At 41.4% G+C, this 15,982-nt stretch overlaps 2 protein-coding genes across 6 annotated transcripts in view; one reads left to right on the top strand and one right to left on the bottom strand.

Annotated features, from left to right (window-relative positions):
- Positions 1–8,520, top strand: part of HOOK3 (hook microtubule tethering protein 3) — an 85,816-nt gene extending 77,296 nt beyond the window's left edge. For all 5 annotated transcript variants that reach the window (XM_064402877.1, XM_064402875.1, XM_064402874.1 and 2 more), the window contains one exon: positions 5,642–8,520. In XM_064402877.1, coding sequence (XP_064258947.1) covers positions 5,642–5,657 — 16 coding nt within the window. In that variant the 3' untranslated portion in view covers positions 5,658–8,520. The remainder of the gene's footprint in view (positions 1–5,641) is intronic.
- Positions 8,521–14,136: 5,616 nt separating this feature from the next.
- The window catches only part of LOC135289365 (E3 ubiquitin-protein ligase KCMF1-like), a 43,703-nt gene continuing 41,857 nt past the window's right edge, over positions 14,137–15,982 (bottom strand). Inside the window, 2 exon segments of the mRNA XM_064402880.1 lie at positions 14,137–14,771; positions 15,688–15,970. Coding sequence (XP_064258950.1) covers positions 14,510–14,771; positions 15,688–15,970 — 545 coding nt within the window. The 3' untranslated portion in view covers positions 14,137–14,509.

Raw genomic sequence — 15,982 nt, 5'->3', positions numbered from 1 at the left:
ATCATTTTGTCTTTGAGAATTTACAAACATGCAGAAATTCTAGTATTTCCCAGAATTTGTGCTAAATATAAAAACCTAAAAATGTACTGCACTCTTACAGAAATATACTCAGTTGCTGTCTGGTTCTAGTAAGTCATTTGTTATGTCTTCTATTAGTAATTAAGAGGAGTTCAGTAATTTTTTCTTCAGTGCTTTACTTCTTTAATTTGCTGCGTACATCCATTCTTAGTCTTTGTGTGTGGATGAATGCAAGCGGTGAACATCATTAAACCTTCTCTTTTACAAGAACAGCTTCTTTATTCAAAGGGTTCAGCTTCATTATTTTGCTTGCTTGTTGTCTATCTTTGTAATCAGTGCGTATTAAGAAAAAGAAGGAGCCCAGACTGTGACTTCAGGGAATAAACACATATATAGGGGAGCTACCATATGTTCCCCATTTGTGTTACCTTGAGTAATTAAAGAATAGAAGCAAAAGCCCCAGCCCATGGATCAGAATTCTCTCAGTACATTAGATAGTTCTGAGAAATTTTTAGGAATACTTTTTTCCCTTCGGGCAAGAAAGACTATTTACATCAAAATCGTAGTGATAATTACTAAGTCAATGCTGTATCCTGTCCTGACACACCACGGAAAAAAGACCCACAACTGAGCTTAAAGAGAAAAGGTTCTTCAGGTCAGAGGTAAAACAGATGAGGAGTTAATGAGAGTACTTTTCTGGGCAGTGCGCTGAGGATCTGCCCAGAATAATCTTTCTGACAGATTTTAATTAATGAAAATAAATTACAATGGTTACATTTTTTTTTTAGGATAAATACTTTCATTGTTTAGAGCTGAAGCGTAGTTTCTGACCTAAAAGGATGATGGGTTCAGCTGTGCAGTCCAGTTAATGTACTTCTGTGGAGAGTTGAGTTTTTAGCATATCCAATCAGACATTACAGAAGAAAAAAAATTCAAGTTCCCTCTTTTCTTGATAGCAACACATAACCACTTGGATCATAACACATATTTTCTAAGTGCTGTGAAAACTGAAGTAATTTAATTTAAAGGTTGTGTGTTCCATCCACAGTGCAAAGATGTCTCGGTCTCCCCTTGGAGAGAAACTCCCCGAGAAAAAAGCAGTGTAGCCCGGTGCAATGCTCCTCCCCCGACTTCAGCCACTTTCTTTTGTCTTTCTTAAGTAACCATAAGTATTCATAAGTACCCAATAGTTACTTTCCTAGCAACTTAGTGGGAAAAAAATTCTGTAAGTAAAAGAAAAAAAAGAAAGAAATCCAACCCCCCAACAAAAGGTAAACATGCAATATACAATTAAATACTTTGCATATTTACAATTAAATAAATACATAATGGCTACAAGATGCCTTTCATTTTGTTTGGAAATAATCAAATGGCGATCTTGTCCTGTTCAGGTGTCACTCGTGTTAGCAGTAATACTTCTGCAAGATTTTTGTGGCTCTCTGTTCTGTAAGGAGCACTGGCATTTTTATATGTATGAAAGAATTCACAGTGAATATTCCTATTACTGCTTTATTATGATCTCAGATAGTAAGCGGTATGTGTAAGCTGTCAAGAAAATGTAAAAGTTTTTTGCAATTTTAAAGTCCTTGGTATTTTTACTTGTGCAAAAAGCTTTTGCTTTTCCTGTGTTCTCTAGTATATGAGACTATACACTTAACAGCTTCCTGAATGACTTTGAGTGGCTTTAATTTTCCTGATATGTTGACATTTTCTGTGATTTGGTTGTTGTAAGATATTTTAATGTCACCACTTGATTTTCTTCTTGTTAGTGATTTGGGCGGAGATTACCCTGAATGTGGCTAACTTTCCTTTTTATTATGAAGCAAAACAGTATTTCAACTTACTGTATAGAGATTTTTTTATTCTTGCCCAACATATTGACTTTTTGCAAGGAATGATGAGGGAGGTATTTTTGCACTCAGTCAGCTATGCAGTACTGACTTCTTACGGGGTTTTGCACATGTGTTTTAGGTAGAATGTGGAGTCTATGTTTTCCAGTAAGATTGTACTGATAAACTTCAGTATCTCCTAACCAAATTTAGCAGGCATTGCATAAATAAATAGCTAAAAGGATCTATCAGGATATACTTCCAAGTGATGAGGGTTTTTGGAGCAAATCCTAGAATCCTAGCCATGCCTCCAGTTTGTCACTCTTAAGGAATCAAGAACATATCCTGGCATGGCTGATTGGATTGCCTTATTCCTGTGGTGGTCCTTCCCTCTGGAAGTCCAGAAAAGTAGCAGAAGTTTGTCAGTGGTCCTGCAGGCTATGACTAACAACAAGGTGTGATTTCTTTGGTTAGAAAGTGGAGGAGGCAGGTGCAACCAACTAGTCAGTAGAAAAATCAGAAGAGCATTCTTTCAGCATTTTGCATTTTGGTTTTCATTTCATAACAAATGAAGAACCTGAGCTTATTGAGCTAGAAAGAAGATTTTTATCTTTTAAATTAAATTTTAATTTTAATTGAGTAACTATTAGAGGTTTTACCCATATATAAGGCAGAAGCTGTCATTATCAGCCACCACAACCTCAGACTTTCTGCATCTGGTACAGTGAAACCCTGTAAAGATTGTCTCTGCTACCAGCTCCATTGAACCATTTGGAGACACTGAGGACTTAGTTAGTTTCATCCTCTGTTTTTCTTTGATTTTTTTTTTTTTAATTCATTAAGGTACTGGGATATAAAGTGTATTTTTAAAATGCATCAGCACATTGAATTAGGCAATGAATGAATGTTGATTGGAGGGCTCTAGGAAACTTGACAAATCATACTGTCCCGTGGGGCATTGAGACAGCATCTGAGAGTGCAGCCAAGACAGCTTCCCAGACTAATTGTCTTGGTGTCAGATGGTAGTCAATCAGTAGGAACTTGTGCTGACTGCTGTAATTGAAGTCCTTATCTGCTGGAGGATGGTGTTGCTGTCAGCTTCACTGTGATCCAGATTCTGTCTTCACCTTTGGGCCTTGCCAAGGTAGTGCAGGACTACCCTGAAGCATATTTCTGCATTAGTTGGCTCTGGTGGCAAATCAGGAGTTTGCTCTGCTGCTATTTGCTGTGCATGTAAAGTTGTTTGGAAAATTGCATATCCTTCAGTCCCCTTTGCATATGGTGTCATTTCCAGACTGAAAACAGATTCAGTTTGTCAGATAAAAATTTCTTGCAGCTGTCTTGCTGCAATGGGTCTCAGAGACTGATCCATACAACATGAAAAATACTGCTAGTAGAGGGAGTTACAGGTCAGTTGGGCAGCCTTTCCTTTCTGGTGCTGACTTATTCATTGCTTTGCATTTGAGAGGTCTTTGCAATCAGATGAGGTGATTTCAGAAAGAGGAACAGTGGTTGTTTTAATTAATAAAAAAGCAGACATCTGTCAGCACTGTGAAAAACTGCTAACTACTGTAGCATGGCACAAATCTGAAACACTACAAAAGCAAGTATTTCCACTTGGTGTAGATTACAGTATAGAGGAGTTTATTATGGAGATGGAAATTGAATCCCTAATGATTATACATATCTTGAAAAGAAAAGAGCTAACATAAAGTCCAGTTGTTACTGTTAGCATGTTCATGTTGTTAACCTGATCATGAAAGTGGATGGAATTTTAAGAGAAAATCCCCAGTGGTGTAGTATTTATGGAGTTATAAAATAGTTGTAATGAGACCATCAGACTTTTGATTTGGATTTGAATGTAACATCAGCTATATAATTTAAAATATTGTAAAGCAGAGGTTATTGTTCACGGCCAAAAAAGGTTAGTAAGCTGGAGAGTAAACTTATTTCCTGGAGGCATCAGTGGTTTTGAGAGCGATTTTAAAGCTTTTGTTTAGCAGTGTCTGTATAAGCATTACATTATTAGGCCACAATTTTTTAAATTTTTAATTTGCTTTGTATTCTCTTTGTAACTCTCTAAGATGCTGCAGATGCAGTGACAGGTTATGCTCAGTGAATTTGCCCTCACATCTTACATTTTTGTTTTCTTCTATGTATTGCTACCTCAACAGGTGGCTTTAAAATAGAGAAATTGGCAGATAACTATTTTTAGAACATGGTAAGAATTTCTAGTCAGGAAAGGATGCTAACAGATGAATTTTTACATCCTTGAAAGTTAATACAGTGTCCTGAGTTTACAAGACCTCTCAAAAGTACTCAAAGAGAAGCCTAAAATGTCACTTCTGTGTTTGTGCAACATACACTTCAAGGACACTTGAAGTGCTATTAAATAGTAAGTTTGAGCTAAATAATAGCCAGATGAGACTAAAGGAGTAGATTATATTCATTTATACACAATAGAATAGGTACATGCTTATGTAACTTGAACTTTTTATTTTTTTATAGAACTACAGTGATCTTCATGTTAATCCTGAACTATGTAACTATATGCACCAAGCAGTGCCAAGCAAGCTTAAAAGACAATGATTGCTCAAAATACACACCCTCAAGGTCTTTGAATGTGTTGAATGTGCTAATTTTTTAAATTCCATTTGATATGTGTCTCTGTGTTTCTATTTGTTTTTCTATTATGGTTAGTATTCTGAGTGGATGAATGAGAAGGAAAAAAAGAGGGATACACAAGCTACAGGACTTGTAGCATAAATATTCTTTTTTGTCTATTTAACCTGGATTGTCCCATCACAAGAAGCATTCTTAGAATCATTTTTGACCAGTGCAATACAAGGGAGAAGGAAGTGGGGAAACAGGCTCTACTTTCAGTCCAGTGAAGCCAATTTGCTCTTTGCAGTATGAAAACAAAAATGCCATTTAGTGCTGTGCCGGTGCTGTGTAGGGACATCTGTGTTACCTGGGGAAAGTAGCTGTGTCAGTAAAGCATTCCATTTCCGTTACACTGGAGTGTACACAGAAAAAAGGGTGCATCAGTGAGGATGGAGAACTGTGCCAGCCTCTCCGATTCTCTTCCAAACTTAGATTCCCTTCCACAGCTTTGTGGAGTGCTCTCTTGACTGCTCGGTGACTGACTCAGCTTACTTTAACAAGAACATGTATCATTTTCTGGCAATTCAAACCTGTATCTGCATGCAAGGGATAGAACGTGCCAGTGCAGTGGGGCAGTGATGCTGAGCCTCTTGCACAGGATGAGCTCTGATGAAATTTAAATGCCTTCAGTGGTGCTCAGAGCTCAAGACAGCTGACGTGACTCTGATTGTCTTTTAGCCTGTAAACACGTGCAGAATTGGGTGGGCACCTTTCACTTTATCTTGCTTTAACAGTTGTACTCACAGACAGCAGAAATGCCTGAGACTTGCTCATTGCTGTGTAAACTTACTTTCTGTAGCTTTATTAGTTAAGAACGGTGCCCTGAAGAATTTTCTCAGAAGTGTGTGAAGTTTAATTACAGCTAAACTTAGATATCGACCAAGGCTGTTTTGTTGCTGTTCCAATTATTGGCCTGTAACCTTCCTGTTAATTTGAACAGTTGCTTGGCAAAGGTATTTTCCCCATGAATTTGCACAACTCTTAAGTAGAGGTGGCCTTACTAAACTGCTTTTAAAAAGACCTGTTCTGTTCTCTGTTTTGGTTTTTTGTTTTGTTTTTTTGGGGTTTTTTTTTTCAACAGTAATATGTTATCTGCTTTTTAACTTTCTTCTTTATTCTTTTATTTGCAGTGATGTGGTTGCATGACCTGCAGCATTATTATAACAGGGACTGTTCACTGCATGACTTGCTTTTCTGTCCAGACTGCATAACCAAAACTTAACCAGTTCTACACTTAAGACTCATGGCCATCTGATTTCAAAGGGGGATCTACTTGCAGAGAAGCTTGCCATCCTGGGGAATGGCTTTCCCATTTCCCACTTCCACTTACTCTTTCTCTTCACAAAAAGTCTCCTATGAGGCTAGAAGAGAGGAAATCCTGTATTCACAACTCAACAGGAGGCGTTCTGCAAAGTGACAGAGCAGTGTCAGCTCTCCATCTTACTTCCGCCTGTCCACTTTATTTAATTCTGATTAACAGTATTAACACACAGACTTCCTGCAGCATTTTCATATACTGAACTATAAAAATCTAGTCTTAACGAGTTCCTAAAAAAGGCTTTTTGGTTACTGTTAAAATTTCAAAGCACCCACACCCTTAAAGGATCCAATTTGAATCTTTAAACACATAAAGTAAAGCAAAGGAGATGTTTTACCAGGAGAAATGACTAATGAATTGCTGCTTGGCGATCCCATCTTCCTTAGAAAACCAAGCAAGTTTCATCTGATAATCTCCGAGCCAGGCAAACTACCGGGTGGTATTTTGTTCACAGGCACTGCCTGCTTCCTTAATATGTATATACGCAGTAGTTTGTGGCTGTTGTATTTTTCTCTCTACATTTGAGCTGTGTTGTTGGTTTCTTTCAGAAACTTTTTTTTCCAATCTGTATACAATTGTTAAAACAATCTGAGGAAAGACCATTAATGGAGATAAGTATGAAAGTCATCTACACTTTCAGACTGTTCTTGCCAGTTTATAATTTGGATCGTTTATCTTTCACCTGTACTGTTTTTTTCCTTTTTTTCTTTCTCTTGTCACAGTCTTAGCTATTTAATTTCCAATTGCACTAGCTTGGCTGTTTCTTTGTATTTTGAAGTTTAGATATAAGATTTGCCATATGTAGACAGTGTAACTCAAAATGCTTTGTACTGCCTATATTAATTTAAAAAGCTGCTTATTTAATATTCCTAAATATCTGCACATTTGTACTACTGTATCTTTGTTTTGTATTGGACATCCAGTACTGGCAAGATTCAGAAGACAAGGGAGTGCTGTAGTGTTGTAAGTTAAGAGGTTTATTGTATAGGAGTTAGTACATAACAAACAGGGAAAGGGGCTTTCAAGCCATAGGATTTGCTGGAAAAACTGAAAAGTCTGAATGCTGAGTACCATAAGCAGTTTGATTTAAATCCAGTTACAGAGAAACCCCATTCTTGCTCACCTGGATCTTAATCCTGGCAGAAATATTGATATGAGCTGTGCTGCCTCCAGGAATAGTTTTACTTGTTTGGGCAGTAGAAGAACCTCCAGCCCTGTTTCGTGGGAGCACCCCCACGCTGAAGAAGCGTTGTGTCCACTTGTCTCTGCAGTCTCTTCTGGTCACACACACAGTGCCTGCCTCGTCCCTGGCCCGTCAGGTGGGCTTGGACAGAGCCACACCTCGGGCGCAGAGACGCCCGCTTGTGTCCAGTCCTCAGGGATCCTGATCCCACAGTGTCCGTGGCCTCGTGCAGAATGACGCGGAGAAAGGACAGACGCGTCCCCCAGCAGAGCGTGGTGGTGTGTGCTGCCTGGCAAAGAGATGGCAGGTAGGAATGGACTCCAAGCAGGCCAGGCAGCAACCTGAAGGGTAAAACTAGGATCCCAGTGAGAACTGTGGTGTTTTTTCTTCTGGATACTGTATCAGGTACTGTGGCTACCAGGTGCTCTGGCTGACAGCTGTCCGTAAAGGCTTCAGATGGGGATATATGTCTTTCCTGGTCCACCAGGGCCAGGGACAGTGAAGTCTTACGTGGCCTGCAGCCAGGATCTGGGGTTTGGTGATAATGAGTCACGTACTCATGCAGCAGAGGCAGCAACATTTCATCAGACTGAGTCCAGCAGAGAGCTGAAGGATTTGTGTCTTTCCAGGTCCTAGCCATTGATCCCTTGTTATGTGTCAGGGCAAGCGTTACTAGTAAAACTTCTTTTAGTTGGGTGTTAAAAGGCATGGTATGTTTTTCATTTGCTAGTGCTGCTTCGGCTGGGACCACACCCTGCCCCAAGCCAGGCTGGGTGCAGGATCCCTGAAATCAGGGCACTGTGCTGGGCAGGAGGGGATTGCTTTTTTGTGCACCTGCCTCCACAGCTGTCCCAAAGTGATGCCGAGCAGTACCTCATTTCTCCAAGTGGTCTGTGCAGATTAGAGACTAAGTATCAGTTGTTCTTGAGCCTTGATGACATTTATATGTAAGTGTGTTTAGCTTGACAAAAGTTATTTGAGTTTACTAATGCAACAGAGAGATGCCAGGTGGAGCCAGTCAAGGAGCTGGCTACTTTAACTAGATTAACCTGGCATCTCCGTCATGAAGTGGTTGTGAGCTCTCAACTCAGAGCTGATCTCCAGCATGTCTCTGATATACTAACTTCATTTGTGCTGCATAGAAAACTCTCATACCTTCTTAATAGCAGCTTGTTTGACAGTCCTGAATTAAATGTTGATCAATTATCAAAGTAATAACTGTTTGTGAAGTTGCCAGTGATATATTTTCTGTAAAAGAATGAATTCTTAGAGTGTCAAAACATTAATTTCCCATTTCAGTTCACCTACAAATTGTGTAACTACCAGATTGTTATGGTAGCAATATTAATATACATACCTGTATATAGACAAAAAAACCTCATTAACGATAATTGGAATCAAAAAAATTTAATATTTTTTTCCCAGTCAAATACACTAATGCTTCCAAGTGATAGAAGAGTGTACAGTTGTTAAACAAGTTGTAAATAAACGCTTATATAAAATGTAAATGCTTGTCTCTCCTTTATTTGGTACTTGGTTGTGAACTGCATTTCCTGAGGCTCTGCAAAGGAGGGTGAGTGGCAGGTGGGCAGCACCAGCGCATCAAAAAGCACAACGTCCTCACTGGGACCTGTCCCATCCCGCTGCCCTCATGAGGTGCATGCTGTGGTTTGCTTCTCCAAGGGCCAAGGCTAAATGACCAAAGTAAGAAAATTTTCCCTTGCCAACAGAGGCCACCAAAAGTGGGGGAAAGAGACACTGCTAACGTGGACAGGAACAACTGTCCTGCCATCCTGCACTGATGAACAGCTCTGGCATCTAGGAAGGAGGGCTGGGTCAGTCTCAGACCAAATGCCGATCTTTGTGAAAGAGAAGACAACAGCCTGTGAGAGATACTGAGCCCATGAGTATTGTGTGTGCTGCTGGGGTTAAGAATGATGTGCCAAGACCCTGGCACAGCCTTTCAGGGCTGCTCTGTAAAAGGAACAGGATCACAAAGGGGAGGCTGCCCTGGTGGCAGCACTGGCAGCCTAATGGTGACTGGAGGGCTTGAGGCTGAGGGCAGGCTGGGGTGAAGTGTTTGCTGTCTGGGAAGGGCAGGAGGGCCCCAGACGTGGTGGCCAGCTTCCTGTGCACCACAAGCATTGAACAGTGGAAGCAGGAAAGCTGCCAGAGCCTGGCTTCTAGCTGCTTTTGATTCACTGTGGTCCTTTCCCCTCCTCAGTCCCACCTCCCACTCGTCATCTTTGGCGTGACTAGCATTTTCTGCCTCTGAAACATCAGATCATCGTTCCCTGTCCTATTGTTTCCCTCACTCCTAACCTAACTTTTGCTATGCATCTGCTTCCTTTCCCAGCTCTCCCACCCTTGCAGTGTGCTGAGATCCACATTGGTATCCCTCATTCTGGCCTCCTTGCCCTGCTCTCTGCTCTGCTCCCTGACAACTTCAAGGCCATGACTTAAGAGTCCACATGGCAAGGGGGGAATTGTGCCCCTGGGCCCACACTTCACGCTGCCCCTCCACAGGCGCTGGCCCAGCAGGGAGGATGCAGCCCTGCAGGTTCTCTTCCGGTGGTACCTCTCCTGCACACCCCACAGCTGCAGGGCCCTGCTTTACCCACAAGGGTGTTTGTGTTGCATCAGATGTTGCAGGAGGTGACAGCCAGTGCTGAGTTGTGGTGGAAGAATACTCCCCTACAGTTCCCCTTTTCTACTCTTTTTGTCCACAAATAACTTTTGAGCACCTATCTACTGTGCACATTAAGTAGAATCAACACTGCAAATAAATTCTTGTGCCCATTGCTTGTCTCGAGACCCTTTCCTCTTCCTTAGGTGCTAAAACAATTAAACAGCCTCAAACCAGCAAAATACTCATGTGGCAAAACAGGCTGACTGGAAGTGAAGGTCAGCTATGCCAGGGAAAAGAAGATTAAGTGATGTAACTGGAAAACCTTCATATCCTGAATGTACACACTGCTCCCTGGTTTAGGGCTGAGAGCCCTGGGAGGCAGTGGAGCCTCTCTGCCTCCTGGGACTTCCTGTTGGTAGCAGGAAATGGCCTTTAGACCCTCACAACAGACAAGTGTCTCAAAGCTGCAGCTGTGCACACATCTGCATGTTTGGTTTCTAAACAAAGCGCTAAACTATGTTGTCCATAAACTTAACAGGGAGCACAACTCTGTGCCAAGATGGAAACCCAATGTGAATGAAGGACAGAGCATGGAAACTCCCCCAGCCCCCAGTGCCAGGGAATTGATCAAGGCAGTCACAAGTAAAACATGGGGTGGATGCATTTTTTATGTTTATCACACCACCACGTGCAAGAGCCTTTCTTTGTCTTTGACAAAAACATTAAAATGTTTCCAAAAAAACCAATCCAGACCTCTTACTAACACAAATCAGAAGTTACAGACAGACGACATTGATATTCTGAAAAGCTTTCCAGGGACTTCAACTCCACTGTTCCACTGTTTTCCCTACCACTTTAACATACAAAATACAGGTGTGGCTCTATACCTTTGTGACCACCCCACTCTGGACAAGGGCTCTCTCAGCAGAGTGGAACCTGGCACTCTCCGTGCTGACTGCACAGGAAAGGACACACAGGCTCGGGAGAGCCATCAGCGACACCAGGATACCAGCCCCCATCAGGGGACTGCTGCCTGACAGGGCAGCGCAGCACACCCGGCAGAGCACAAACACAACAGCACACACAGAACGGCACAGCAGCCTCCCCCTGCAACGCACCCTTAAGGTCTCCTTCAGCCCATCAGTAGCACTCCCTGTTCCCCAGAATGCCCTGCCCAACAAACTTGTTTTCTAATGAATTGCCTTGAGAACTTGTTTTTGTCTGAATCACAGCTGGAGTGAAATAACATTATTGTGACTGGACTTTTGAGGAAAATTACTGACCTCGACTGAGTCCAGGATGGAATCTGATGGAAGAGTAAAGCCAAGCATCTCACAGCCCTGTGAACGGGGGTCCCACAGGAGGCCCTTTGAGGTCCCATGCCCCCAGTGGCTGTGCCAGCATGTCTCTTGGAGCAGGATGTGCCTCTTGGTGCCCATCAACCCACAGGTTTGGGACTCAAAGGAGCTTCATCAAAAACTGACAGTGGGGCCTGGGCTGGTACCCCCTCCTTGAGGCTGAAGCCTTCGCCCACTGGGAGATGCAAAGGCATCCCATGTGTGCATTTCACTGAACTTTGGGGGAGCTTTAAACAGGGGCTTTGTACAATGCACATACACAAAGGAATATTTGAATATATACGTGCATGTGTCTGTGTGCATGTGTGAAAACTGACTTCAACACTTTACTGCAAGTGTAGCATCAGTGCTGCCATCTTAGATTCAAAATGAAGTTACTGTTGTGAATATGGTAAATCTTACAGAATCATTCTGTAAGAGTCAAATCAGTTAATAATTAAGTGCTGCCAAATTCTTTAGACATAAAGCACCAAGCAATTCCAAGGGTAGGTTTGGCAAGGGGTTCATTGTGAAACTTGTGATCCTGTGAGAGGATCTCCCTTCCCCTTCTGCATCCTTACATTCTCCATCCTCACCCTTTTGCATCCCCAGTCTCTGTTGTGTGTCACTCCATTGATCCTAATCCAGTTCTCCTTTGTGTGCTTTATCTATGTGGTAACAGAGCAAACCTTGCCAGAGAACTTAATCGTGTTTTCACAAATTTGTTGTAAAATTGCTTCTGTTGATACCTTTGAAAGTGCTTTTTTACATGACCTTGACCACCCAGTCACAATACAAGTGAACCTGCACTCCAGGAACTGTGCAAGTGCAGAGCACTAAGGCTCCTGTTTCTGGAAAGGGATTGTCAATGTCCAAGATTGTGATGTGGTGTTAGGGTGGTTTTTTGTTGTTTTGTAATTTTTTTTCCTCTCTCACATGGAAAAGGCAATAATTCCCTGTGGGATTCCCCTCCAAGGCTGATGGAGGCTGTAGTCACTGCAGTCCAAAGCACTCTGAAAACGTATGTTTTGGAAATACCCCAAAATGCTACCTTACCAAAGCTTACTCTGAGAAGGAAAAACACTTCCCTGCAAGGAGGACTTGACAGACTACCAGAATACCCTCCTAGTGGCCATTTCATGCTATTTTAAAGTTAAAATAGAAAAAAAAAAGTCAAACAGCCTCCCAAACCACTGAAGATTTGTGCAAGTTAACCTGACATCCAAGGATACCTTTAAATCCAAGCCAGCATTCAGTCTCTAACTAAACATGGTTTGCATCCCCTTCCAAGCAAGTGTGGTGGTGTCTGGAATTTGGGCAATGCAAGAGACCAGCCTTAACCAATACAAACCACCACCACACGGAGAAGAGCCTCTTTTACTGTTTTAAATGCATCATGGTCTATGCAGCCTTCAATTCACCTACCTGTGAAGAGTTTAGGATTAAATACTTCATCACCTGCCAAAGCATTTGGTTTTAAAACATGTATAAACCACCTAGGATGTGTACACAAACTGATTTTATGTTGGAAGATACAGTTACAATTAAAGGCAAATGCAGAAATTTTTGGAATAACACTGTCTGGAAAATACATTAAAACCAAAGAAAATCAACTGAACAACAGTCTTGAAAATGCTTTATTGAACCGTGTGTCTTATTGTAATGTGCAGAAGATGTGTTTGAAAAACTACAGCTTGAAAAATTTTTGAAAGTCTTCAACAACCAATAAAAAAAGTCCCCTGCTGGGGGTAACTCTCAGGGTAACCAGAGGCTGCATGTAAAGTTTTCTGTTGCAGAGACTTTAAAAAAAAAGATAAAAACCCAACCAAAGCTAATGCTGCTCTACATGACAACAATCAAGATTTGATGATTTAAAAAAAGAAAAAAAAAGAGAGAGGAAGGAACTTAAACTCAGTCTATAGGGTTTTTTTTTCCTGCTGTTATTTTGGATTAGCATACATGTCACAGTTCTGCTGAGAACACCACATGGTGTCTAAGTCATTACATTTACTCTACAATGCTGCTGAGATGAGATACAGAGAAAGAGAGAGGGGGTGAGGTGAGAGATCTGGAAAGACATCATTATGATATAAGCCTAGTTTAAATTTTCATCAGAAGCTGTGTGCACTTTTGTTTTTATAATCTAACTTTACATTCAAAAAAACACACCAAAAAAACCCAACCAACCAACCAACCAAAAACCACCCCCCCAAAAAAAACCCCACCCCCCCAAAAAAAAAAAAGAAATAAAACCAAGACCAAACACCCCTTCTGTCCTTGCTTTGGGGCTATTAAAAATTTCTATGCACAAGAACACCATACTCCGTTTTTTTCCAAACCAGTAGGATTAACAGTATAGGCATGTAGGTGGCATGATTCAACTAAAAGGCTTCTTTTTCCCAACTTTTTTATACCAGCAGAAATAACCAAAGGAAACAATAAATAAAAGGTGCTAAAGTTAGCATTAAGAATTTCTTGTAATACACTGACAGTCTGGGAATCCAAATCCTCAAGCTCTCCTGATACTGTTAGGTCTCTGCAAACTATGAAGCAAATACATAAATAACTCAAAATATGATTGAGGCTGTGAAAGGCTTTTAAAACTAAGACAATAGGATCCAGATTAACTTTTTTTTTTAAGAAACACAGTGAATATATGAATTGTCTACACCTGAATAAAACATATTTAACAATTAAAAAATTTTAACAACCACAACAAATTAAAACTTGAAACGAAAGTGAACATCATTTGATTTTAGGGCACACAAAAGCCCCTTGCAGTAGCTTCCAGCAGTGGCCTTACTGTTGTGTCTCCTACAGATGCATAAAAATGAAATTTAACTCCACACTGAGGTGACGGCTGAGAGGGCAACATAAGGGTCACATTCAGCAAACCGCCACACCCCGGTCACGACAATGTATCCCACTGCAGAGTTTCCATCCTGTGCAGGAACAGCACATGAAGATGTCATTCTGTCACATATTATTAAAAAGCTAGTTTGTGGCCACAAACTAATACTCATCGCTAACCTTTTCCATCACATAACCTTTGAATAATGGGAAAGCTTTGTGTTTTATAGTTTTACTCCTTGTATTTAAGTTTTTAAATGACAAGGTCACTAAAACTCATGCACGCTGCAAAAAACGTCATGCAGTAGTTAAGGTAAACCATCCAAGCAGTTTTTATTCATTAATATTCATAAATACACACAGCAGCTTCATTAGAGATTTTTCATTTTTTTTCCTCTTCAGTTTGAATGTGGAGTATTAGGAGAGCCATTTGCATGTCAAGGTACAGGACACAGAGCCCTTGGCTCTGCACTGCAACCTACATTTACCTGCTAGAAGTAAAAATTAGTTAAGTGGAAATGATTATCATATATATCTTTTCTCTCTTTCTTTTGAATGTACACAATGTAACAAGAGTGACAGACCTGAAATTACAATCACCAAAACAAACCCAAGATAGTTGTTGTCCACTTTCATTGGCAAATACAGCACAGAGGACATTGTCTGCAAAGTGGGATGTCATCAAAGAGGAGGTGGAGGAGGCTCATTTCCTTTATTACTCTCTTTTAAATTTAGGTTTTCTAAAGCAACATCTAAAGGCATAATATCTACACAGCCCATAGCACCAAAATCTGCAATCTCCCCCCGCTCATCCTCATCTGAGGAGGAACTTTCTTCCTGCATCAAGGTGGACAGTAGAAGCTCCTGAACAAACAGGCTGCAGTCTGCCCGCTCGCTCTCCATTGACTGACGCTCTGCTTCTGACATCTTCGGATCATTCAACCTGTGCAGCAGCAAGGGAAGAGAAGACAGAGTTGCTGAAAGCCCATTTCACTGGTGACACCAGGGACAGGCTGAGATGTGCTCAGAAACTGCTCCTTCAGGACAGTCATACCTGCCCATTAACACATCCAGCACGTCAGTAAAACCGGCATGCCTTTAACAACCCACCCCTGCTCTGCTGCTGCGACAGCATTCGCAGTGCAGCACAAAGTCACAGGAACATCAAAAACTGTTTGTGAGGTTTCCTGCTATTCAAGGAGTCTTTTAGGGAGGGCTGGTGTCATTTCCTGCACATGCAATTATATGCCTCCTTTGTTTCCACATCAACTTGCAAGTTCACGTTGGCCACAAAACACATCCCTGCACGTGCAGAGCCTACTACTCATGGATTACTGAACACAATCCCACTTCTCCTAAGGTACACTGCGTGCCCTGATGGAGGCAAGGAAACTGCTCACTCCAACTCTTGAAGTCACAGTCTGTGACACTTGCAGGTGCTTTAATTAAGGTTCTCAAGCGAACTTCTGATTGAAAGATGTCACATGGCATTATTTTGAACTGATCTAAAATCAGGCCAGGAGCTGTTAAAAAATTACCACCCTCTTTCACAATACCAGCCAAATAAAAATATGCTTGCAGAGGGCGTGGCAGAGGAGATGTGGAAAATATTTTTATTCCAGGTCAGTGGTCAGTGTTCTAGAAGAACTGGGATGACACAGGATGTGAATCCTCTTTTAAATAATCCTGGGGTTTAATTATAATTTCTAAACTAGGTAAATATTCTGTTAATTAATGCCATCCTAGCCATGAGCCCGACTCCAAACATGTAAACTTCATCGCTCTCTGTATCTCTACCAGAACTAAGGTAAACAGAAATTGTAAGAGGTAAATACAAGTGAACACACGGAACGAACTACCTTGTCAGAAGGAACTGGGAATTCTGGATAGTCTGCTGACTGTTTTCTGTGTTAGATGTGTTGGTTGTTGTTGTAGATTGTGTCATAGTGGTGTTGACATTGATCGTGTTGGTGCGCCTGGTTGCATTGCGTGCAGTCTCCAGTTGCTGTCTTGCTGCCTGTGCATGCTGTCGTTCCAACTGCAGTTGCATCTGCAGCTGCTGTAACTGTGAAGCAGAAGGGCCAGAGGAGTTGAGCTGTCCTCCTGCAGAACGCCTCACACCTGATAGCTGGGATAAAAGCTCTGCCAGAGAAG

This window comes from Passer domesticus, chromosome Z (genome assembly GCF_036417665.1).
Source record: "Passer domesticus isolate bPasDom1 chromosome Z, bPasDom1.hap1, whole genome shotgun sequence".
Lineage (NCBI taxonomy): Eukaryota > Metazoa > Chordata > Aves > Passeriformes > Passeridae > Passer > Passer domesticus.
This window is presented reverse-complemented; position numbering and strand designations above follow the sequence as displayed.